The sequence below is a fragment of the Pelophylax lessonae genome, assembly GCF_965119305.1.
Source record: "Pelophylax lessonae genome assembly, chromosome: 2".
Lineage (NCBI taxonomy): Eukaryota > Metazoa > Chordata > Amphibia > Anura > Ranidae > Pelophylax > Pelophylax lessonae.
Genome location: NC_138769.1, coordinates 563071307 through 563098013, shown reverse-complemented (window position 1 = coordinate 563098013; position 26707 = coordinate 563071307). Strand labels below are relative to the sequence as shown.

The window sequence follows — 26707 nt, the reverse complement described above, 5'->3', positions numbered from 1 at the left end:
AATTTTGAAGACGTTGTTGCTCAGCTTTGGGTGTAACAATCTCCTCGGCTTTTCATCCTCAATCTAATGGTCAGACCGGGAGGACCAATCAAACTTTGAAGCAATACCTTCGATGTTTTGTGAGTTATCTGTAGGATGATTGGGTTGACTACCTTCCTATGGAAGAGTTTGCTTATAATAACTCTAAACATAGCTCCACTTCCCATAGCCCCTTTTTCTTGAACACAGGCTATCATCCAGTTTTTATTCCTAATCTCCCTATCTCTACTCCAATTCCTGCTTTTACCGACATATTAAGTACTTTACAAGAAATTCAAGAGCAACTGATCGATACATTGAAGAAGGCCCAGGAATATTACAAGAAAACCTGCTGACAGACATCGTAGATCAAGTCCCACCTGTCTCGTCTGTGACAGTTTGGTTATCCTACCAAAAATTTGAAGGTTCATGTTCCATCTGCCAAGTTGGGTCAAAAGTTTTTTTAGGACTTTTTTTTTTTTTATTTCTGCTCAAATCAACCCAGTCAGTTTTCGCTTAAAACTTCCTGACAATATGAAGATTCACCCGGTTTTTCACATATCACTATTCAAACCATTTCATGGAAATCCTTTTTTGGAAGAAGTCATCCTCCTCCACCTGTGGAGGTTCAGAATGAAGAAGAGTTTGTGGTGGAGAGAATTCTTGACTCCAAGATCTTTAGGAACAGGTTACAATATCTGGTTCAATGAGAAGGATATGGGCCAGAGGAAAATTCTTGGGAGCCTAAAGAAAATGTTAATGCCCCTAGATTAACAAGGGAATTCCACCAGAGACGTCCTGGGAGGAGGGGAGTACTGTCAGGACCCAGACCTGAACCTCGGACCTCCACTGTGCCTGGCAGTGACTCCGCTTAGCCACCTGGAATGCTGGACAATCCTTGAATGATCCTGCTGTGAATCTTAATTGCCTTGAACCCTTTGCTCCTCCCATGAACTTCCTGATTTAAGCCATGTCTCTGCACTTCCTGGTTGCCAGAATATTGTGCCTTCACCAGCCAATATCTCGCTTGTCTCTCCTCCTGCCATCCGTATCTTTGCTACCATTCGTTATCGACACTTGGCTTGTTCCTCGACTACTCTTCTGCCTAATCCCAACCTGCAACTACTCGTTACCGACCTTTGGCTACTCCTAGACTACGCTTCTGCTGATTCCCAACCTGCTATATCTGCTACTGGACCCTGGCTTGCTCACCTCCTGGTGGGGCAATCTTGAGGACCGCGACCTGGTACTAACATGCAGCAAAATCCATCTCCACCATCAGGAGAGCTGGTGAACACCGGTTAGTACATCTCCACCATCAGGAGAGCTGGTGAACACCGGTTACTACTTAGATTCTGCACCTCAGGTGAGCCTGTGTCATCTGCCTGTGTTCCTATCCAGCTGGTTCCTGTGTAAACTGCTATAGCTACTGGTCTTTGAGCCTGACCCCAGATCTCAACAGTGTTATTTCTTCAGTGTTGTCACATGAAAAGATATATAATAAAATATTTACAAAAATGTGAGGGGTGTACTCTGTAAGTGATAATACTGTGAAGTTTGATCCTGATTAGGCACTGCACAGATAAGTTTAAGTGGTGTACTGGCATGTGCAGAGAAAATTGCATTTACTGCTTTAGTAGAGAATACATCAGAAGTAAGCTGGTGTATTACTGTAAAAAGGTACTGGTGGTGAGAGAAATACCTGGGTTGCTGACACTGACCTCATGCAATTGGTTGCCTATTTGGCTGGTCCTCTTACTTACTTTTCCCACCCTGCCATCCAATGAGTTCCTCAGTACCCAGTAGGAGAATTCTCATTTGACAGGAAAATGGTGCCTTGTGGAACCAACCCATGTAGGCTAGGATTGTGAGGTTCTGCTAACTAAAATGAAACTAGGTTGTAAAGTGAGACAGAATATGCAGTATTCAAACCAGAATTTTGTGGAGTCTATTAGGCCAAGTTTTTTACATTTAAAAATTAAGTCCCAACTGGGGTTGACCTATTGGAGCTTGCAAAGTCTGGTGTAGCTGTACGTGGTAGCCATAGCCAATCGGCTTCTAACTTCAGCTTGTTCAGGTAGGGTCCTTTCACAGGGGCTTTCTGCCCTGCAGACTCCGTTTCTGCTCAGCGGGGATTGATCTGCTGATCCCCTGCTGAGCAGACGGATGACAGGTCTGTGTCTGCTCACTGTGCTGTGACGGACCTCTCAGAGCCCCGCTCTCCTCCTTTTCCTACCATCGCGCCAATTCTTGTTTGTCTGCATCCAAGACTGGAATGACTGGTGTTGATCACCAGGAGGAGCAGTGACCTCCCTTCCCAGGTATGTGTTGGTCACAGACTTCTCTACGTCCAGAAGGTCTGGATAGCTTGCTGCTACCTGCACGGGCAAGTAACTCTAACCCTTTAACTACGAGAACCATGTTTTTTAAAACTCATATTTAAATGCCCCTTTTTTTACCTAAAGACTACTCAAACCTCTCAAAATTCTAAAAGCACATAAACACCGGATAATGCACATTTTATTTATATTTAATTTTAGTGCAAACAGCGTATACTTTTTCTTGAGTTGGCATTAAAGCTATAGCACAACAGTGAAAGCCTAATTTAACACCTAGTTTTGTATAAAGGTTATACATGCAAATGCCTATTAATGCACTATATTTCTTGAATTTTGCTACTCCAGGAAACATTCTCACTTCATTCCCCTTCATGTGAACCCAGTCCCATCTTGCTTCCCCCTTCCCAAAGCTCAGTTCCTGCTCCAGATGAAACATGGCAAAGTCCTACTTTGGGCATTTGTGTAATAAATTCTACAGTAGTTAGTCACTCTCAAGTGATTTTCCACCATGGAAACCAATACAGCTATAAAGCTTTTCTGCTCTGCTTGGAGAATTCTGCATAATGTCCCATCACCGGAAACCCAGGAGCAAAGTTCTTGTATCATCGACTCTGAATGCAGGAGAAGTGATTTTGTCTTTCACCCTGAATGTTCCATTGTGGCATTTTAAAGATGAACACAGAAAATAAACACCGTTCCACCTTCATTACCTTGCTTCTAAATTTGTCTGTTATTAGCCTGCATTGGGCTCTGACTTTGATGAAAATGGCAGTCAAATTAAGTAGCCTTTTGTTTCTTTTGCAGCCCATTTGCGTTGAGCCAGGAGTATAATGAACACTAGCGGTCCTATGCTTTTTAAGTCTTTTTTTTTTTTGTCTTGTCTTGGTATTAAACATATCAAAGGTTCATAGTCTGAATATAAACAAAACTGTATCTGTATGCCCCTGCCAACTGAGGCAACATCCTATTATTCTGGTACAGTTCAACTAAGTCTGAACACTTTTGTAGTGCTTCCCCCGGTGGAGCCTCTGGACACTGTCTCTGTATCCCAACCTGGAGTTTGCACAGCTTACTCACCTAGCACTTACTGACACACCTTGGGGTACTTCAAAGAATTTATTTAAACAGCCTGAAGGAAACATTATTAGTAAGGTAAAGTACCAACGGGCAATTAAACAATATTTTGACCCAAATAGAGGAAATTGGCTAAATATTTATTGTCAATCTAGCAATATTCAACTTGTGAATAAAGACTATTTGGAACAGTTAACCACTTTCCTCGAATCGACTTATCCACTCGGCCGTTATCCCAGCGAGCGTCGCGCCCCCCCCACTGGAGACCCGAGCAACCAGCCGGCACGTCCACTGGCTGGTTGGATTCCCGAGCAAAGCCGCATTCGGCTTTGATGGGGTCTCTGATGTATTAACCCGGAAGCAGCGCCATGACACCACTTCCGGTTTACTAGGCGGCTAACGGCGCCGAATGTAAAAAAACTGTCAGTATTCAGAAATGCTGATTTCGCCATTTTGAATACTTTGAAGTGCAGAGGAGGGGTCTGGGGTCTTTTAGACCCCCTGATCCCTCCATAAAGAGTACCTGTCACTGCCTATTACTGTCACAAGGGTACTATATTTACTCTGTGTGACATCTTTCACAATATACAAAGAAATTGGGCTAATTTTACTGTTTACTGTTTAGTTTTCTTTAAATGCAGTGAAATGTATTCCCCCAAAAAAATACTTTGAAAGACTGCTGCGCAAATACCGCGTGACAAAAAAATATTGCAACGACTGCCATTTTATTCTCCATAGTCTTTGCTAAAAAAAATATATATATATAAATATATGTATGTTTATATGTTTGGGGCTTCTAAGTAATTTTTATAGCTAAAAATACTGATTTTAACTTGTAAATAACATATGTCAGAAATAGGCCTGGTCTTTAAGTGGTTAAACCGTCTCTGGAGGAGGTGGAGTAAGTGTGTTGGCTGGCAATGGTTGGTCCTTTGAAGTGATCTCAACAGTCCCAATAGGAAAGGAAGTCCTTTTGCGAGGGGATGAACTCTTTCCAAACCTAGGCTGACTCCCTCGGTCTCTGTATGCTCATGCAAACTCAGTTCAGTTTAATGGACAGGGAAGAAAGATTAGGTTCATGTTTCCTTTTTCAGTTAAAGCAGTCTTTCTCTTAAATATAAGCAGTTGGAGTGAGTAGATTCTAGAGCTGCACGATTAATCGTATGAAAATCTCGATTCACCCCTCCTGACGATCTAACCCTGAAATATGCTTGATTCTTTGCATAGCAGAGAGAACAGCTGTGGAAAAAAAAAAAAAGCCTCCTGGCAAACATCAGCAAAGTCTCCCAGTAACTATAAACAAAGTGATTACATTGTATCTTTTCCTTCCCTCTGCCAGGGAGAAAGGAAGTTTAACCTCTTAAAGACTGGATCTTTTTCTGACATTTGTTGCTTGCAAGTTAAAATCAGTTTTTTTGCTAGAAAAGTACTTAGAACCCCCAAACATTTTATATATTTTTTTTAGCAGAGACCCTACAGAATAAAATGGCGATTGTTGTAATATTTTATGTCACACTGTATTTGCGCAGCAGTCTTTCAAACGCAATTAATAGACTTTAATGAATAAAAAAAAAAAACGTAACAGTAGTTATCCCAATTTTTTTTTTGTTACACAGAGAATCGTGAGAGAATCGTGATCTTTATTCCAAGCTAAAAAATCGTGATTCTCATTTTGGCCAGAATCGTGCAGCTTTAGTAGATTCTCAATTTTCTAGTCAGGATTCTTTGTGACAGCAAGTCTCTGGGCTTCTTGGAGAGGCTGCTTATCAGTCATGAGCATTAGGGTCCTGGTCTCCACTTTGTGGCGGTCTCCAGCAGCAGGGTTCGGGACTCATTTGGTAGCAAACCCCAAAAATGGGACTCCAGTCTCAGTTGGAAGCTGTCACCCATGGTGGGATTCCAGTCTCACTTGACAACGGCCACCAGCAGGGGTATTCCTTACAAGTCCGCAGCTCCATTTCCCACTCCCTCACTCATCATGCTTGTGTTTCCTGTCAAACCTTCTGTCCAGCTCCTCTCCTTTCTTTTTTCTTTCTCCACATCGCTGCCCTTTTCAGGTTCATTTAGACACCAGAACTCCATTTTCGTGGGGGGGGGGGGCGAGCAAATAAAAAATAAAATATTATATCGTATACATTTGTGACTCAAGTTACATTGTAAATGAATTATTAAAATTACCTTTCTTTTTTCTTTCCAAACTGCAGCCTCTGTAATTTTCTGTAAAATGCAATGTAATATTGCTACCTTGTGGCTTTCAGTGCGCACACACAGATGGTGTACAGAACGCCCCCAGAAAATTCAATTTCCTCCTTGTGTGATTGGCTCACTGATTTTCCCAGAAGATAACAATCATATTTTTGCCATTGCCTGTGACAAAAATGTAATTTTTGGTGAGATACTCCCAAAGAGAAGTCACATCTAAAGGGATAAGGAGAGAGGGAGAACACAGCGCCTTCTAAGTGCAGCAGAAAAGTAATTTTTTGGAGATGTATAAAAAAAACTAACTCACAAGGGTTAAGCTTGTTTAAATGCATGTGGTTAAAATTAGGTCATCGGACATCACAATCCTGGGGGTCCTAGGTGGCAGTGTATCCACTGGCTCTCACGGTATAAGGATTCTTCGGTTGTTGCCGCGGATTCCCGGGTCGGTGGAACACACGGGAGTCAGCTCCAGGAGACCGTGATGTCACTTCCTAGTCACAATGTGGAGACGTAATGGTGACTCGTTGCGGAGCATGCTCTCCTTCAGGCCGCCCCCGTCTACTCTGACTTTTCCGTGCTGTATCTTCCTATACAGTTGTCCCTCTTTATCCACAGCCTGTTGAAGTGACAATTATGAACTTTTTGTGCCAATTACTTGTTTGACTTATAAAGGGATGCAGACTGTGCCAATTTCCTCTGCTCTGCAGGTGCAGCAACTGATTGATAATTATTTTCACTGTACACATGGGCACAGACTAACTGCTATTTTTTTTTTTCAGAATAGCAAAAAGTAGAAATCTAACAGTTTGTTACAATCTCTGCGATGTGCATAGATCATCCAGATGGAAATGTATTTTTTTTTTCTCAACAAAAGGGAGTTACTCAACAAAAGATGGCCTTCACATAATTCTGAATGTTCAGCTAGTGATCTTAAAGCGAATGCTCCACCCAAAAGGGGAAGCTCCGCTTTTGTATACACACGCCCACCCGCCACATTTTGGCACTTTTTTTTGGGGGGGGGGGTACCTGATTTTGACAGGTTCCCGCTCCCACTTGCTGGTAAGATCACTACATGGTGATATCCGTCATGTCCGGCCCCTCCTTCTATCCCCCCCGCTGCTCTTCAGAAAGAGCAGCGCGACTCACGCACGCGCAGTAGGAAACTGTCTGCGAAGCCTGAAGGCGTCACTGCCGGTTTCCCTTACTTGTAATGCCGGCGTGTGCATCTGAAGTCAGTGGACAAATCTGCTTGGGTTGCCGACATTGCAGGATCCCTGGACAGGTAAGTGTCCTTATATTAAAAATTGGCAGCTACAGTATTTGTAGCTGCTGACTTATATTTATATATATATATATATATATATATATATATATATATATATATATATATATATATATATATATATATAATATATTACATTTTTTTTTTTTTACAGGCTGGAACTCCGCTTTAACCACCTCCCACCCGCCCGGGCCATTGTAAATATACGGCCAGGTGGGAGTCTCATCCTTCTGATCGGACGTTCCGGAACGTCCTTCAGAAGGAGCGAGATCGCGCCGCCGCGGGCACGCGCAGCGGCGCGATCTCTATGTGCCTGTGTCCCTCGAACACAGAGCAACAAGATGCGGCAGGAGAGCCCTGTGATTGGCCCTCCTGATCACATGACGGCTGTAATGTAAATAGAGCCATTGTAACGGCTTTGATTTCCCCTCCTCCTGACAGATCCTGTCAGTGAGGAGAAGAGGAGAGGATCGGTGCTGCAGCTGAGGTGATCAGTGAGTATTTCTAATTACTCCCTGATCACAGGGGGGGTCTGTGCTGGTAATCAGAACATTGCTTACCAGTGCAGCCCTGGGGGGAGGGGGTGCGACTAGAGCCACCAGGGATGCCCACCCATGACCACCAGGGATGCCCACCATGGCCACCAGGGATGGCAAACAGGGCTCAGAGAGCCTGCCAGTGGAGCCCCCCTATCAGTGCTGCCCACCAATGCCATCTATCAGTGCTGCCCACCAGTGCCCGTTATTGCCATCTATCAGTGCTGCCCACCAGTGCCCATTATTGCCCACCAGTGCTGCCTATCAGTGCCCATCATTCCCCCCCCAGCAGTGCCGATCAGTGCCGCCCATCGGTGCCACCTATTAGTGCCCATCAGTGCTGCCAATCAGTCCCCATCAGTGCTGCCTATCAGTGCCCATCAGCGCTGCCTATCAGTGCCCACCAATGCTGCATATCAGTGCTATCTATCAGTGCTGCATATCAGCGCTACCTATCAGTGCCCATCAGTGCTGCATATCAGTGCCACCCCATCAGTGTCTCCATCAGTGCCTGTCAGTGCAGCGTCATCAGTGCTCATCAGTGCAGGAAAAAACGTATCTATTTACAAAATTTTATAACCTAAACAAAACTTTTTTTTTTCAAACTTTTTGGTCTTTTTTTATTTGTGCACCAAAAAAGAAAAAACCTGGCGGTGATCAAATACCACCAAAGCTCTATTTGTGGGGAAAAAATGACACAAATTTGGTTTAGGTACAGTGTTGCATGACCGCGCAATTGTCATTCAAAATGCAACAGCACTAAAAGCTGGAAATTGGTCTGGGAAGGAAGGGGGATTAAGTGCCCAGTATTGAGGTAGTTAAAAAATTGGCTACTGTATTCATATTGTTCGACCTAACTCAGACAGTTCCACAGTAGAAAAATTCAGGAACAAGAAAGGAAGCAGAAGAGTCACAGTAGCTTATAGTCCTGTTTACACTTGGGAACAAAAAAAGCCATTACTGTGCTATACATTTTGTTAGGTTTCATAAATATCTCCTCATTAGTGAAAAACCTGTGCTCATGCAATGCAATCAATGAACCTTCCTGTCCTTGTTCGATTTTAGATAATACTTTCTCTCCTCCACTATTTAGAGGCAACTCCTTATCTCCCTTCCGGTTCCACAATATGCCAGGGCAATTAGTTTTATGGCCTTTATCTTATCAGGTAATTGCTGCTGATATGAACTCCTAATAATAAACTCCTCCTCAGAGAAACTGCTGTCCTTGTTGATTTGTGTATATTTTTCGTAAAAGGACAGCAAGGCATATATTCCATTGTCTAAATTGACTTTTGGTTTTGTGTGGGGGAAAAAGGCCTTGTGTACAAATATGAATGGTGGTCAGGCCTTGTGTACAAATATGAATGGTGGTCAGAATTTCTATTGGACTGCCTATTGTGGAGCTATTTTTTACTGCAGTTTTGCTGGCGTATAAAATATCTATAAATTAGTATTCACCATAGCTAACCAGATTTTCCCAAACTGCAGTGCAAACAAAGTAGAACCCGATTGCCAGGGCTATATAAAATGTTGTACTGATTAGTAAGGGCATGTGATCTATTATTCACAAGTCCATGACCTAGAGCAAGGGTCTTCAAACTATGGCCCTCCAGTTGTTCAGGAACTACAATTCCCATCATGCCTAGTCATGTCTGTGAATGTCAGTTTTACAATGCCTCATGGGATGTGTAGTTCTGCAACAGCTGGAGGGCCGTAGTTTGAGTATCTCTGACCTAGAGAATTCAAATACAGGCAAAAGGGATTGTCCATAAGAAATGGTAAGCTGGCTGGACATGCAATTTTGGACCATTTAATCCATTGCAAAGCTTCAGCTTTTCAGATTTGGCCATACATCTGTATTTTTTAATCCTGTATGATCCGGCCATTCAGCAGGCTGCAAAAGTTGACCAATGTGGTTATCATGCAGTTATTTTAAAGTGGTTATAAAGTCAGAAGGTTTTTTATCTTAATGCATTAAGATAGAAAAAAAACCTGTGTGCAGCAGCCCCCCTTTATTCTGCAATGTGCACGACTGCCTCTCCCTTCTGATTGGCTGAGACACAGCAATGGTGCCATTGGCTCCTGCTGCTGTCCATTAAAGTCAGTTATCTAATCAGGGGTAGAGGGAGGGCCGCGCGGCACCCCTGTGCCTGAATGGACACAGGGAACTGTAGCTCGGCTCGGGTGTCCTCATAGCAAGCTGCTTTCTGTGGGGGCACTCAACAGGAGGGAGGGGCCAGGAGCACAGAGGAGGATTCGGGCTGCTCTGTGCAAAACCAACTGCACAGAGCAGGTAAGTATATGTTTGTAAAGTCTGTTTTTTTTATTTTAAAAATACCAATTAATTAATCAGGCAGTACGGTAGGGAGAGTACAGAGAGAATGACTGCAACTTTTTATTCACATAGGGAGTTTATTAAGACTGGAGCAGATCAAATCTGGAGCATGGCAATCAATCTGTAGGGAGGATTTAATAAACCAACTCTCATATATGTGTAAATAGTAGAGATAGGATGTGCTAGTCCAATAATATAAAAGCAGCACTAAAAAATCCCCGAACTATGGAAAAAAAGTTGAATGAAAATATATACTAGTGTGCTAAAAATTTGTTTCATAAAGACATAATAAATAATGGCAATCAAGTTGACAAAAAAATTGTACATGTGACTTATGCTCTTAAAGTGCTGTGAAAGTTTGTGAGCTACCAGCATAAATGCATGTAGCAAAAAGTAGTGATCAAAATTCATAGATGAAATGAATACAATGTGAAGGAAAAGTTCATATTCGGTCCGGCTGGTGTTGTAGAGTGAGCAGTGAGTGAACACAGCTGATGGAATCAAGTGTTGCATACACCCCCGCGGTGGTCAAACAAATGGGTGACTGCTTACCAGAACCAAATGAACTCAGTGCTGATATATATCCTATATGGTGGGATGAGGGGACGGATGCAGCAAGCACCTTCAGCAGCCCTGATCCATGCAACTGAACTTCTCATATGGAACACCAGACTTTCCAAGTTTGACATGCAAACAAATGAAAGGCTAATAGTGCATTGGAGGTCCTCCAATCCCAATTGACGCCTTCTGAGGGGAAACGCATCTGAGTAGCCGCATCGTCGCTGTGCTCAGTCCACAGTGCAGGCGGCCGGGCTTTCTTGTCTCCATTTGTGTACCCATGACAGATCATTTCCATTTACATGTAAGTGTAACCTTTTTATTGAATAAAGCATTTTAAGGATAATGCACTATTAGCCTTTCTTTCATTTGCATGTCAAACTTGGAAAGTCTGGTGTTACATACAGTGCCTTGCGAAAGTATTCGGCACCCTTGAACTTTGCGACCTTTTGCCACATTTCAGGCTTCAAACCTAAAGATATAAAACTGTAATTTTTTGTGAAGAATCAACAACCAGTGGGACACAATCATGAAGTGGATCTAAATTTCTCTATCGCTCATTGACAGACGTAGTCTTCTTGATTCTCAAGAGCTGGGTTATGTTGTCTCCACAGGAGTAGGACTAGGCAGAAAGACAAAACGTTCTGGCTCCACCTTAGGGGCAGTCCCTGAGGGTATATCCTCCCTCTCTCTGCTACAGGGAATCAGTTTTTTTCTGTCTAGTCATTATAAAGTTGATGTAATGGCATCATCTGATGCCGTGTTTGGCCGCAAGGTTTTGCAGGCCGCCATTTGAGGAGACCAGTGGTCTGCCTCGAGGGTTTTTTTCCGTTGGAAATTTTTTCTTTTGAGTCTCATTCTTTGTTTATAATAAACCTTTAAAACTTCTAGTTTGGCACCGGTTGGGCCTTCTAGATTGGATTTTGATTTTTGTCAATCCCACCCCTCATTTGTGGCACTGCTTCTGGATGTCCCAGCTCTTGAGAATCAAGAAGACTACGTCTGTCAATGAGCGATAGAGAAAATCGGATTTTTGTAAGATCTTACCGTAAAATCCTTTTCTCTTAAGCTCATTGACAGACGTAGTACCCGCCCCTCTATCATTGAGTTGGGTTGGGTTAAATTCTCTGTTACTGCTTTAGAACAGAACTGATTCCCTGTAGCAGAGAGAGGGAGGATATACCCTCAGGGACTGCCCCTAAGGTGGAGCCAGAACGTTTTGTCTTTCTGCCTAGTCCTACTCCTGCGGAGACAACATAACCCAGCTCTTGAGAATCAAGAAGACTACGTCTGTCAATGAGCTTAAGAGAAAAGGATTTTACGGTAAGATCTTACAAAAATCCGATTTTATTGGATATTTCAAACTTTTTTTAACAAATAAAAAACGGAAAAATTGGGCGTGCAAAATTATTCAGCCCCCTTAAGTTAATACCATGTAGCGCCACCTTTTGCTGCGATTACAGCTGTAAGTCGCTTGGGGTATGTCTCTATCAGTTTTGCACATCGAGAGACTGAAATTTTTGCCCATTCCTCCTTGCAAAACAGCTCAAGCTCAGTGAGGATGGATGGAGAGCGTTTGTGAACAGCAGTTTTCAGTTCTTTCCACAGATTCTCGATTGGATTCAGATCTGGACTTTGACTTGGCCATTCTAACACCTGGATATGTTTATTTGTGAACCATTCCATTGTAGATTTTGCTTTATGTTTTGGATCATTGTCTTGTTGGAAGACAAATCTCTGTACCAGTCTCAGGTCTTTTGCAGACTCCATCAGGTTTTCTTCCAGAATGGTCCTGTATTTGGCTCCATCCATCTTTCCATCAATTTTAACCATCTTCCCTGTCCCTGCTAAAAAAAGCAGGCCCAAACCATGATGCTGCCACCACCATGTTTGACAGTGGGGATGGTGTGTTCAGGGAGATGGGCTGTGTTGCTTTTACGCCAAACATAACGTTTTGCATTGTTGCCAAAAAGTTTGATTTTGGTTTCATCTGACCAGAGCACCTTCTTCCACATGTTTGGTGTGTCTCCCAGGTGGCTTGTGGCAAACTTTAAATGACACTTTTTATGGATATCTTTAACCACTTTACCACCGGAGAATTTTGCTGTCTTACGTCCAGGCCACTTTTTGCGATTCGGCGCTGTGCGAATTTAACTGACAATTGCGCGGTCGTGCGACGCTGTACCCAAACGAAATTTACGTCCTTTTTTTCCCACAAACAGAGCTTTCTTTTTGGTGGTATTTGATCACCTGTGCGATTTTTACTTTTTGCGCTATAAACAAAAAAATAGCGTTTATTTTGAAAAAATAACAATATTTTTAACATTTTTTTTATATGAAATTTTCCCCCCAAAAAAATGTAAAAATCAAATTTTTTTTTAATTTTTGGCCAATTTGTTTTCTACTACATCTGTTTGGTAAAAAAAAATCACAATAAGCGTATTTTGATTGGTTTGCGCAAAAGTTATTGCGTTTAACTAAGGGAGAGATTTCTGTCATTTTTGGTGTGTGTTTTTTTTTTTTTTTTTTTGCAGGACTGTGACATTGCGGCGGACAGATCGGACCCTTGACTGACATTTTTGACACTTTTTTAGGGGTTCCAGTGACATTACTACAGTAATCAGTGCTATACATATGCACCGTTACTGTAAAAATGACACTGCCAGGGAAGGGGTTAATTTTATTGGAGAGGGAGGGGTTAATGTATGCCTGGTGCTTACTAACGTGTAGGGGGGAGTTGACTGAGTGACACAAGGACAGATCGCATGTTCAGCTATGCTGAACACTGCAATCTGTCACTCCTTGTCACTGAGGAGATCCGCCCGCTCTGTTTACACAAGCGGGCGGATCTCCAAACTAGATTCCCCAACGATCGGGGAAGAGCAGCGGCGATCGCCGCCGCTCCTTCCCTGGCCCGACTCCCGCTGTGACTGAAAACAGCGGGAGCGAGCCTCCGACGGTGCGCGCATGCCGCCACAAGGGGCGGAGTCCAGCGACGTAGGTCTACGTCGCTGGACGATAACGAGCCACATTGCTGCAGTAGCAGCAATGTGAGCAGTGGTAAAGTGGTTAAGAAATGGCTTTCTTCTTGCCACTCTTCCATAAAGGCCAGATTTGTGCAGTATACGACTGATTGTTGTCCTATGGACAGAGTCTCCCACCTCAGCTGTAGATCTCTGCAGTTCATCCAGAGTGATCATGGGCCTCTTGGCTGCATTTCTGATCAGTCTTCTCCTTGTATGAGCTGAAAGTTTAGAGAGACGGCCAGATCTTCGTAGATTTGCAGTGGTCTGATACTCCTTCCATTTCAATATTATCGCTTGCACAGTGCTCCTTGGGATGTTTAAAGCTTGGGAAATCTTTTTGTATCCAAATCTGGCTTTAAACTTCTCCACAACAGTATCTCGGACCTGCCTGGTGTATTCCTTGTTCCTCATGATGCTCTCTGCGCTTTAAACTGACCTCTGAGACTATCACAGTGCAGGTGCATTTATACGGAGACTTGATTACACACAGGTGGATTCTATTTATCATCATTAGTCATTTAGGTCAACATTGGATCATTCAGAGATCCTCACTGAACTTCTGGAGAGAGTTTGCTGCACTGAAAGTAAAGGGGCTGAATAATTTTGCACGCCCAATTTTTCAGTTTTTTATATGTTAACAAAGTTTGAAATATCCAATAAATTTCGTTCCACTTCATGATTGTCCCACTTGTTGATTCTTCACAAAAAAATTACAGTTTTATATCTTTGTTTGAAGCCTGAAATGTGGCAAAAGGTTGCAAAGTTCAAGGGGGGCGAATACTTTCGCAAGGCACTGTATGAGAAGTTCAGTTGCATGGATCGGGGCTGCTGAAGCACTTGCTGTATCCGTTGAGGTGCTTGCTGCATCCGTCTGCTCATCCCGCCATATAAGATATATATCAGCACTGAGTTCATTTGGTTCTGGTAAGCAGTCACCCATTTGTTTGACCACCATGGGGGTGCATGCAACACTTGATTCCATCAGCTGTGTTCACTCACTGCTCACTCTACAACACCAGCCGGACCTAATAAGACCTTTTCCTTCACATTGTATTTATTTCATCTATGAATTTTGATTTAGAGCACTACTTTTTGCTACATGCATTTATGCTGGTAGCTCACGAACCTTTCACAGCACTTATTTTTAAGAGCATAAGTCACATGTACAATTTTTTGTCATTTTTTTTTTTTTTTTTTATTGGCATTATTTATTATGTCTTTATGAAACACATTTTTAGCGCACTAGTATATATTTTCATTCAACTCTCATATATAAATGCACAAAGAAGAGCTTTATAGACAACTCACTGGACTAAATACAAAAATACACTATACTTTTATTTCATATATCAAATTTTAAAATGACATCACAATACCACACATACCAAAACACACAAAACCATATGCCCACCTCTCTCCAACGTATATCATATGTATGTTCATAGTACGTACACTTACCGGCCACTGTATTACCTACACTTTGCTAGTACTGATTTGAACCCCCCTTTTGCCTTTAGAACTGCCTCAATTCTTCATGACATAGATTCAACAAGGTGTTTTTAAACATTCCTCAGATATTTTGGTCCATATTGACATGATCGCATCATGCAGTTGCGGCAGATTTGTAACTATGGAGGCCATTGGAGTACAGTGAACTCATTTGTCTTGTTCAAGAAACCAGTGGTGAGATGATTTGAGCTTTGTGACATGGTGCATTATCCTGCTGGAAGTAGCCATCAGAAGATGGGTACACTGTAGTCATAAAGGGATGCATATGGTCAGCAACAATACTCAGGTACGCTGTGGCTTTTAAATGATGCTCAATTGACCTGTCAGGGGATGGGCTGGGTCTATTTTTAAGTGCTAATGTTGTTCGAACTTTATGGCTACTTCTCTACGAGTGACCTTGTACAATGTGCGAGGGGCTGTGTTCCCCCAATAAGCGGGGGAGGATGTGGCAGGAACTGCGTCATTTATGTCCTGACATTCTTTTGCTTCAGGAGACTCCCTTCACTGCCTCATCCACCCCACGCTTGCCTACTCGGATGTTCTCCCAGTGGTTCCACAGTGTGTCTCCGATATCTAAGGCTAGAGGGGTGTCCATAGCCATACACAAGTGTTGCCCGTTTGCTTTGACGACTGCATTGCAGGATCCGGAGGGACGGTTTCTGTTTCTTAAGGGTGTCATTAATGGTCCGTTGTACACCTTTGCTAATTTATATGAGCCCAACACTGGTATGGCCTCCTTTCTGTCCTCCGCTTTGTTGCGAAGACTGGCGGGCTTCCGAGAGGGCATAGTCGTGCTGGGGGGGCACTTCAATGTGGTTTTAGACCTGGAATTGGACTCCTCCGGTAAATCCCCCCCCCCCCCCTCTCCTTCAAAGCCTATAAGCACCTCAAGAAATTGTTCAGGTCATTGCACTTGGTTGATTGTTGGCGGATCTCTAACCTGGGAGCTAGGGATTATAGCTTTTACTCCAAGGTTCACGATATGTACTCCAGGCTGGATCTTCTCCTGGTGGACCAATTTCACCTGGACTCTGTTGAGTCCACTTCCATAGGTTCAATCACTCTCTAATCACTCCCCAGTCTCCCTCACCTTCGTACCTCCTGTTGCTCATCGTATGCGCCGGATGTGGTGACTCAATGAGAATCTCCTAGATGACCCATCCGTGTTGGAGAAGGTCACTGCGGAAGTGCGTGCCTATTTTTAGATGAATTCCTCATCAGAAGTTGCACCTTACGTCCTTTGGGAAGGCCACAAGGCGGTGATCAGGTGGATTTTGATTTCTCAAGGTACTAGGCTGAAGAAGCTGAGACAACAGGAGGTCTCTGATCTCTTGGAGAGGATCCATACCCTGGAGTTGAAACCTAAACGTGACTTGGCCCTGGAGGATGCGCTGGAGCTTGGGCCTCTTCGGGAAACACTGACACAATGCTTGGACCGTAGAGCTCGGGATAGACTCTGCTTTTGGGCCCATCGTTCTTATGAACATGGTAATAAGTGTGGCAGACTCCTAGCCTGCATGTTGCAGTCTTTTCAATCTTTTTATGAAACTTTGTACCGCCTTCCTACGCCTGGGGGGGGACAGGCTAGCCAAGATACAGGCCTACGTGCAGGAATCTGGTCTCCCTCCGCTCCCGGCGCAGGTTTTGGCTGACCTGGAGGCCCCGATCACTGTTGACAAGGTGGGTAGGGTGGTGTCCTCTTTGCATATTTGGTGGGACTGCCCACTTATTCAACCTTTCTGGGATGCCGTCCATCCCTGGATACAGAAATTGGCTATCTCCATGCCTGGTCGCACTCCCCTTCAATACCTTTTCCATGACACCCACTCCTCTGTGAAGAGATATAAACTGAGTGTTATCCCGTTTCTATTGAATGCTGCCAAATGTCTGATCCCCAGGCACTGGAAGCAATCCACGATCCCCACTTTAGCCGAATGGAAACGGGAGGTTAACTGGATCATGGAGGCGGAAAGGAGGGTGTTGACCCTTCGGGGGCAGCAATCTCGCTTTATGGATATTTTGGACGGGATGGATGTTTTACTCGGAGGAGATCCTTGATATGTAGTTTGGTCGGGGAGGGCTAAAGAACTGGAGGTGCTACTGTTTCTGTCCCCTTACCTCACCTTCGGGGCGTATGCGATTTCCCTAGGACGTCTTTCTGCTTTATCCCCCTTTTTTTTCCTTCTTCCTGTTCTTGGTACTCTACTGGCTCCATGGAGCACTATCTATTTCTTTCTCTCTCTTTTCTTCTGATCTTTCCTATGGAGTGCAAGTTGGGTGGCAATTGCGCCGGTGGATCTAGGTTGATGGAGATCATGTACTCTCTGGGTCCCGCCAGGGGTTCCTCCCTGGCTATGATATCCGGATATTGAGACAGGAGTTGTATGAGGGATACCCCTGTTTGGCCGATAGGCACAATCTTCATGTTAAGACTGTCCAATATGTTCATGACTTTGACTTGGTTTATATTGCCACTATTGAAATTGATCTATTCTGTTAATCCTCCTCTTTTTTTGTTTACTGTATTGTATTTCTTACCTTTTTCTGTTTCTATGTTGAAATTGCTTAAAGATTATATATAAAAAATAAAATGATGCTCAGTTGGTCCTAAGGGGGCCCAAGTGTGCCAAAAAATATCCCCCACACCATTACACCACCACCACCCTGAACTGTTGATGCATGACAGGATGGATCCATGCTTTCATGTTTATGCCAAATTCTGACCCTACCATCTGAATGTTGCAGCTGAAATTGAGGCTCATCAAATTAGGCAATGTTTTTCAGATCGGCTCGGATGAGAACGGACAGGCGGTTCGTTCTCATCCGATTCCCCCATAGGGGACAGCTGAGATCTGACACCTCCGTCTCCACACACAAAGTGGAGACGGAGCTGTCACCCGCCTGCTCAGTGGGGATCGGCGGATCGATCCCCCACTGATCCTGTCCGTCAAATCCTGACGGATGGAAACCCTATTTTTCATCCGTCTGGCAGATCGGATGAGAATGGACAGGCGGTCCGTTCTCATCCGATTTCCCCCATAGGGGACCGGGATCTGACACCTCCGTCTCCGCACACAGAGCGGAGACGGAGCTGTCATCCGCCTACGCAGTGGGGATCGGCGGATCGATTCCCCCGCTGAGCAGAACGGCTCTGTTGACGGAACAGAGCCGTGTAAAAGGGGCCTTAAGCTTTGACAATCCTAGAATCTGATTGCTTACTATGCACAGCTTGCACCAGCTTCTGTGTGTGTGTTTCAGTTTTAGTAAATCAACCCCTATGTCTAGCTTTCATTTTTAAAGCCTAATGGGCCATACACACTATAAGATTTTCTGAAGACTGTTTCCGTAAGATTTACCAAAACCAGATAATATGAGGTCAAACCTAAACACTTTCAATTTGTATGCAATCTGGCAGGCCCTTGCACTACATAGAAAAGGTAAATCTGAAGGAAAAAGTCTTCAGAAAATCTTAGTGTGTATGGCCCTTTAAGCTGAATGCACCATATACAAATTTCTTTAGATTTTTTTCCTTTTAGATTTACCAAAACCATATAATAGGAGTTCAAACCTAAACACTTTTTAATTTGTATGTTATCAGGCAGGCCCTTGCACTACATAGTTGAAGGTAAATCTAAAGGAAATCAAACCACAAAAGTTGAGTAGTGTGTATCCAGCTTAACTTTTAACAAGCTGAAGTTAGAATCTGGAGCAACTGTGCCAATCAACTTTGATCTGCTCAGATTTTGCACGTTTCCACCATTGTATTTTACTATCCTTTGCATTGTTTCCTAGGTTGCAGAAGCAGATGGTTGTTTGTGTACAGATCTGCTCACAAAAAAGAAGATATAAGAGCACAGAAGCAACACCCAGAGAAAAAAATTGGAAAAAGGGTGTCATCACAGCTGGGGCTCTTTTGGGATTGGGCAGCTTCCTGATTTATGAGGCACAGCAGAGAAAAGTAGGTACAATTCAAAACTATAATATATACATGCTCACTCCTTCCATAACGTCAAGTTTATACGAAAGAAACCAAAATAGTATTTGCAAAATATCAGGGGGTGAGTGAAAGTTGTCAAGCAAAGGTGAGAAGGGAGTAAAAAGGGGTTTACAACTTTAAGCGGAGATGGAATGGAGGTTGTTAGGCAAGATGAGCTCTGTCTGATGAATGGAGATTGTCAGGGATAAGTAACCAGGAATGTGTATAGACTGGTGTAGCTGTGGCCACTGTAAATGCAAGGTGTTATGTGCTGGTAAGTGGAATTTGTGGGTAGAGGTGAGCATTCATTGGGTAATGAACAAAAAGTGGGGGGGGGGGGGGGTTATTAGTGGTTGGCAGAAAAATGTGTTCCTGAGGAAGGGGTTAATAAAGGTTGTCATACTGAAGTTAGCTGTGAATTAAGAGGTGATTGGACTTCGGCAGAGAGTGGTAAGTGGGTGGGTTAATGGAGGTGACTGGGTGGAATGCATATTGGTGGCTAAAGCTCATCAATGATTGGGAGGGAGAAATGTTATGGGAGGGAGAAATGGAGACAAGCTGTGATCACTAAAGTCCTAAATGACAAGAGCTTTAGGCTGGTTCACATGTGTGGCCTCGGGTTCGTACTTTGGGTAGTTCGGTTTGGTGTCCAGGTGCGAATCGGGCCTGAATTTTTGACTTGTACACACAGGACCCTTTTTCAATCCGGACCTGTGTGAGCTGGCTTCATTGAGAGTCAGTCACACTTGCATGTCATGCCGATTGGATGCGTGTGAACCCAGCCTTAAGAGCAAAGGTAAGCTGTACACAAAGGGGAATGTCTGCTGTTTTTTTTTTTTTTGGAGCAGTGAGAATGGGTGGTGTAGGCTAGTAGCAGGGTGCATAGTTTTATTGAAACACTACGCATTCATTCTAGGATCACATGATCCCAGCGCGCTGCAGCCCATATTGCTGTTTTCAGATCCCTACAGTAAAGACGGCTCGCGGCTTGGCTTTTTTTTTTCTCTTCTCCTGGCCTATTTGCATGGGAAAGGGCCATGATGCAGCTGCATTACAGCCCCAGGGTTAAGCTGACAATGCCTCTGCCTTTCCCGCAGCCAATATTGCAGTTGCCTGTAGGCAAGCACTAGGATGTAGTCCCTTCCCGGGCCCTTGGCTAACTATATTGGTAATTCAACCTACACTGGATTCATAGTACTCATGGCTGTATTTATGCTTGCAAGCTTTCCATTTTACTGATCACATTGTCTGCCTGCATAGCAGTCTGCTTAGGAATATTTTTGAGTCTATTTAACCAGGGCTCAACAGATTGACTTGGAATCTAGGAGCCAGTTTTTTTTAAACAACAAATCTTTTGGGTGGAACATGTTACATGTTCCCGAAGATGAACTCATCCTTTAACCTTTCACAGCCAGAGCCATTTTATGTTTTTTGCACACGTTTAAAAAAATAATTTTAGGCCTGAAGATTACATAGGACCCCCAAACATTTATTTTCTGAAAGCAGACACCCTAGAGAATAAAATAGTGGTTGTTACAATTTTTATGTCACACAATGTTACTGCAAAGGTACATAGATACTCAACATGTCAAACCTTAAGTCCCGGTTCACATTTGTGCGATGCAGGAATGCTGCGAAAATGCAGCGTGATCCCGCATCACATCTGCACCCCTGGAATGCTCTCCCATTCCCCCCGGGGACAGCCTGGCACTGCCAGGGGAGGTGGAGGACGACTGCGGAGAGGATGAGGAGGAAGGTCGGGATAACACGCTGGCTGGGAATGATGTCTCTGAGGGCCCCAAGAGCCACCACCGCCGACATCACCCACCCACCAACAGCTCATCGGGCCCGACCCCTGGCACCTCCAGAGCCTGCAGAGCAAACTGCCGCCCACAATGGACTGCTTGAGGAGGCCCTGCCCTCCCTGCTCTCTGCCTGCACCGTGCACGACTTCCGCACCGCTCTTAGTCTGAGCTCCAAATGCCAGACCTCATGAGGCTCATTACTCGGGACCTGTACAAGCCCTACTGCATCTGCACCTACTGCTACTTCATCCACAACTGGCCGCAGCTCTGCTTCCAACCCCAGCAATCATCCTCTCCTAATCGGGGCCTACTACACTGTAACTGGGGGGTTTACAAGGCTCAGCCTTCCATCTGTGTTGCATCTGTGTCCTGATCATGGCCTGCTATACTACAACTGGGGAGACAACAAGACCCAGCATTTCTCCTCTGTCCTGACCAAGGCCTAACACACTGCATCTTTGGGGACTACAGCTTCCCCTTGGGGTGTTGGGGCAATTGCTCCCCATTTCCCTGGGGACTGGCTGGAGGGTCTACCCCCTGCTATATCACTGCAAATATTTGCGTGAATTGCCAGATGCTGTTTGCTTTCATTTGTCTAAGCTTTTTCTTTCTTGTCTTTAGCATTCTTTGCCCTTATCTTACTCTTCACCTATGTTCCCTTCCTTCTTTTCTATTTGGTGCCTGAGATCCCAGTCTGACCCAGTGAAAGCTTATTTGATTCTAATCAATCCATGGCGACTAAGTGTAATTTCCTATAATGCATGTGGCTTATATGCTGCGGGGAAAAGACCTCAACTATTGTGCAAATTGCAGCAACTATCTTGTGATGTAGTGTTTTTGCAAGAGACACCTTACACACACTATCCTCAACCACATATCCCGCTTTGTACTATAGTCTGTCTGACATTCATAAGGCTAAAGGAGTCGCCATCGGATTTCATAAGAACCTCCACTTTTAACTAAAGGATATGCTGGCAAACCCTCAAGACAGATTTTTGTTCCTAAAAGACTATTAGACAGATTCTCTGCGTCTTGGTAACAATTTACTCCCCCAACCAAAAACAAGTTGAATTCCTCTCTTGCACCCTAGAGACTTTGTCCAACTTTGCGCAGGGTCTTCGGATAGTTCTGGTGGATCTCAGTTTAGCTCTTGACCTTCACAATAACACCACTCTTAAAGCCTCAAGCATCCCTAATAAAAAAAACGTGCCTACTTAAGGCGACATTTACATTAGCACCATTTGACTGACACTTGGCGGACATTACACCCGACTGATCAAGATTTCTCATATTACTCTCCCCTACACTCCTATTTAAGAATTGACTACATCTTTTTCTATCACGATTACTTTTAATGGCTCAGAGAAGCTGCCATTGAAGTGGTTACATTTTCCGATCATGCCCCCATTTCTTGAGCGACAAACTGGAAACTTAACGACTCTCTTCTCTCTAATCCAGCTCGTCCCTATCCTCTCAACCCAACTTTCAACAATACTTTGATGTTGTTGAGGGCATTTCTCCAGCAGTTCAATGGGAGCTGCACAAGGCCTTCCTGAGAAGTAAGCCTCAGCTTCTCTCAAGAGACAGGTAGGCGAGTTAGAGCGCATTCACAAATGCATTACCAATCCCTCTATCCTTCTGCAACTTACAAAGGACAAGAGGAATTGAAGGCGCTCCTTCAAATGGAACACAAACGAGTCTTCCAGCTAGTGAATTGAGAAGTTTATGAATGGGGGAACAAACCCAGTAAATTTTTGGCTTGTGCACTTCGTTCAAAAAAAATCAGCATTTTTATCTCCAAGATTAAATCTGGATCAGACTCCATGGTACATAACTCTACTGACAGTGCCAAATTATTCAGAGACTTTTACCAACATTTGTATGACGTCCAAAAAACACCCTGTATCTGACCCTGCTGTCCATAAGACATTGCTAGCTGACTTCTTAGCTAAAGCTGACCTTCCTAAACTCCCTACCGACACGTTAGACCTCTTAGAGTCACCCATTTCCAAAGCAAAAGTGGGCACTACTGTCAAGTAGTTGGCCTCTGGTAAGGCCCCTGGACCAGGTGACTACACTAAGTACTACAAAACCTCCTGACTACTCTGACACTCTATGCCAACTTTGTATCTGGAGAGGGCTCTCTTAGAACAAAAACTCTTCATGCGCACAATACTGTCATCCCAAAACCGGGTAAGGACCCGACCTGCTGTGGAAGCTATAGGCCCATTTTGCTATTAAATATTGATGCCAAGATATATGGGAAGGTCATAGCGAACAGACTTCTCCCTTTACTTCCGAAATGGGTCTCTTGACCAGACAGGGTTTGTTCCTGGCAGAGGCCAAGGACAACTCTTAGTACGTTCATGCTGATGGCACTCAACCTTGTTCCCAGCCCACCCTGCTACTTTCCACAGATGCTGAAAAAGCATTTTACAGGGTGGACTGGGAAAATCTGCTGATGGTCGTCACACTTAGGCTTTGGCCCTCAAATGCTTGCCCGAGTCGCAGCTCTTTACAGACAAGCTACTGTTTAAATTGGAGTAAACAGCATACTCTGACCCGTTCACCTTACACAAGAGTACCCAAAAAGGATGTCTCTTATCCCCCCTCCCTCTTATTTGCTCTTTCCCTTGAACCTTTTTTTTTATCTATTAGGGGAGACCCTAACATCTGTGGCATAACAGTAGGTTAAAGAGAACACAAATATGCCGCATACGCAGATGACCTTCTTTTCTATTTACAACAATCCAAGATCTCCCTACCCAACCTAATGTCTGCATTTTCAGTTTTTGGTAAGATCTCCAATTTTTAAAATTAACCTCACCAAGTCAGAGATCCTCAACCTTCACATTCAGAAAGCAAAGGCACAGGCCCTGAAAGCAACATTCCTGTTAGCTTGGCAGGGCTCTTCCTTGACCTATCTCAGGATTTTGCTAATCCCATCCCTTTTAAAACTATTTCAGGCCAATTATTTGTCCTTACTTAATTCCATCAAACTTGACCTGAGTCGCTGGAGTTTACTTGCTCATACTTGGCTGGAGAGGATAAACCTCGTCAAGATGAACGTGTTGCTATTCATGTTTTAAATGATTCACTTTGGTATCCCGCCTGTATATTTCTACCTCTTTCAGTCTATTATTGGTAAATTTCTGGAAACTAGCTTAAGGGCTCTTTCACACGGGCGATCCAATCAGATCCGCCTGTCAGTTTTTTTTAGGCGGATCTGATCGGATCCTCCATGCAGCTTTATGGGGCAGCGGATGTCAGCGGAGACACCTCCGCTGACACCTGCTGCCATCCGTATCCGATCCTGTCCGTGAAATCTGGAAGGATGGAAACCCTATTTTTCCATCCGTTCAGGGATCGGATCGGATGAGAGCGGACAGACGGTCCACTCTCATCCGATCCCCCATAGAGAGCAGCGGGAGCTGTGTCACCTCCCTCTCTGCACTGCAAGCGGAGACGGAGCTGTCATCCGCCGGCTCAGCGGGGATCGGCGGATCGATCCCCGCTGAGCAGCAGGGATCCGCCTACGGAGGCGGACCCTGTGAAAGAGCCCTAAGTGCCTAGTGTGAATGTCAGTTTTGTGTAGATCTAAAATGCGAGGTGGTATCGCCCAACAGATTTAAAACGTTATTTTAGGCTGTTTTGAATAGTATAGCAAAATGGCCTTTTCACCATCTCAGTAGATTATGGATCCACCTGTGATACGAACTTTCAGGCTTCCCTACGTTTTTAATGCCTTGGATTTCATAACCATTCCAAGATCGCTCACCCTCCTCATCCCCTCTAACCTAATTGACCCTAGCCATATGGGACTCTATTTTGAAGCAATCATAAGGAGATTATAATTCACCTATATTGCCAATCCTGGGTCACTCCTACTTCTATCCAGGTCGCATAGATGCTGGCTTTCTATCCTGGGCTAATGCTCCTCCATCATGTACTCCAACATGAGGAACTCATACTACTTTGACATCTTAAACCATCCTCCCCAGTTACTAAAGTTGAGGAATGGGGCTACATGCAATTATCTCAGTTCATTTGCATACTTCCAAAACCTTTAAGATCGTTCAAAGATCTCACCCCCGTGGAACATATCTTTGCCGCAAACAAGGGCATCTCTCAATTCTACATGGCTCTTCAAAGATTGGAATACATGGATTACTCTCCTTACCTGGCAGGTTGGGCGCAAGACCTGCAATTTACACTTTCGAAGGCCCAACAAGACCAAATACTTCAACTGGCTCACATCTCCTCATTATCTTCCAAGGCGGCTGAGATTAACTTTAAATTACTCAAACAATGACATTACTCTGTCGCGTCTAACTTTTCCCTTGCAGGCGAGGCTGTGATCTGGAGGCCACTCATGCGCTTATTTTGCGGACGTGCCTCATTCTGCGACTCTTTGGGGGCTCTTATCGCTCACATTTCTGGGGTTCCATAACCTGATGATCCCTGGATCATACATTTTTTTTTTTTTTTTTTTTTATTCCTCTCAAGAATCTATTAAAACTTACAAACACTCCATTGTACCTTACTTATTGAATGCTTCCCTAATCCCTCTTTTCTGGAGGAAACCATAAAAACCTACTCTGAAATTGTGGCTACAAACAGTTGACCATATCTATGATATGGAAGACCTCACCAGAGTTATGTACACTCAACCACCCTTCACTAATATATGGGCATGTTGGCTGGCATTAAAGTGTATTCCACGCTACGCAGAGCTTATGTCTTCTGGTTAGAGTTGCCTCTGATTTTCATGTTGTATTGATATTGTGGTTATCGGTACTCCTATATTCTTTGTAGTACGGTAGTTTATCGCTTCCGGTCAATATGTCAGGTTAGAATACATACTGGATTGGGATCCCGGCAACCGGTTTGTCTTGGCACCCTCCTACTCCCCCCTTTTTTTCTTTCTATCTGCTCTGTTTTTTTTTTTTTCCTTTCAATGCCTTTTCATTCCTCCTACTTCCTCTATACTATGTTCTACTATAGAATGAAAATACCCGAGATGACTAACAACCAGTCTTAATTGTTCATATTTAAAATTTAAAAGAGCAAAATTAAACCCTGGGTGGCTAAACTCCAACATAAAAATGCATATTAGTGCTAAAGAAAAGGCCTTAAAAAAATACAAGACTGAGGGGTCATTGGCAGCATTTAAGCATTACAAAGAGTGTAATAAGAAATGTAAAGACGAAATCAGGGCGGCTAAAATAGAACACGAGAGACATATAGCGGAGGAGAGTAAAAAGAACCCCAAGAAATTCTTTAAGTATATAAACAGTAAGAAAGCGAGGCCAGAACACATTGGCCCCATAAAAGATGACAAAGGAAATATGGCCACTGAGGACAGAGAAAAGGTGGAAGTGTTAAATAATTTCTTCTCTTCAGTCTTCACAAAAGAATCGGGGGGGCTACACGAACCTTGCTTGTAAGGCCGAACTAAACAATACACCTCAGGAAATGCCGCCATGGCAAACAGAAGTTAGACTTGGAACTAAACTAGAGAAACTTAACATAAATAAATCACCGGGACCGGATGGCTTGCACCCGAGGGTTCTTAAAGAGCTCAGCCAGGTGATTGGCAGACCATTATTCTTGATCTTTAAGGATAGTTTACAGACGGGTATGGTGCCAGCTGATTGGAAAAAAGCCAACGTGGTACCAATATTTAAAAAGGGGCCGAGATGTATCCCGGGGAACTATAGGCCGGTCAGCCTAACATCAGTAGTCTGCAAAATTTTGGAGGGGATGTTAAGGGACCACATACAAGACTTTAGTAATGAAAACGGTATTATAAGTAGTAATCAGCATGGATTTATGAAAAATCGTTCTTGCCAAACCAATCTATTAACCTTCTACGATGAAGTGAGCTGCCACCTAGATAAAGGAAAGCCTGTGGATTTGGTGTATCTGGACTTTGCAAAGGCCTTTGACACCGTTCCCCACAAACGCTTACTGTACAAACTAAGGAAGGTAGGTATGGACCATAAGGTGAGTACCTGGATAGAGAACTGGCTCAAGGGGAGAGTTCA

The 26707-nt window shown here is 43.8% G+C and overlaps 1 protein-coding gene across 1 annotated transcript in view; it reads left to right on the top strand.

Moving 5' to 3' along the window:
* SUOX (sulfite oxidase) overlaps positions 1–26707 on the top strand; it is a 73593-nt gene that overhangs the window by 33448 nt on the left and 13438 nt on the right. The window contains exon 3 of the mRNA XM_082245740.1: positions 18672–18837. Coding sequence (XP_082101866.1) covers positions 18672–18837 — 166 coding nt within the window. The remainder of the gene's footprint in view (positions 1–18671; positions 18838–26707) is intronic.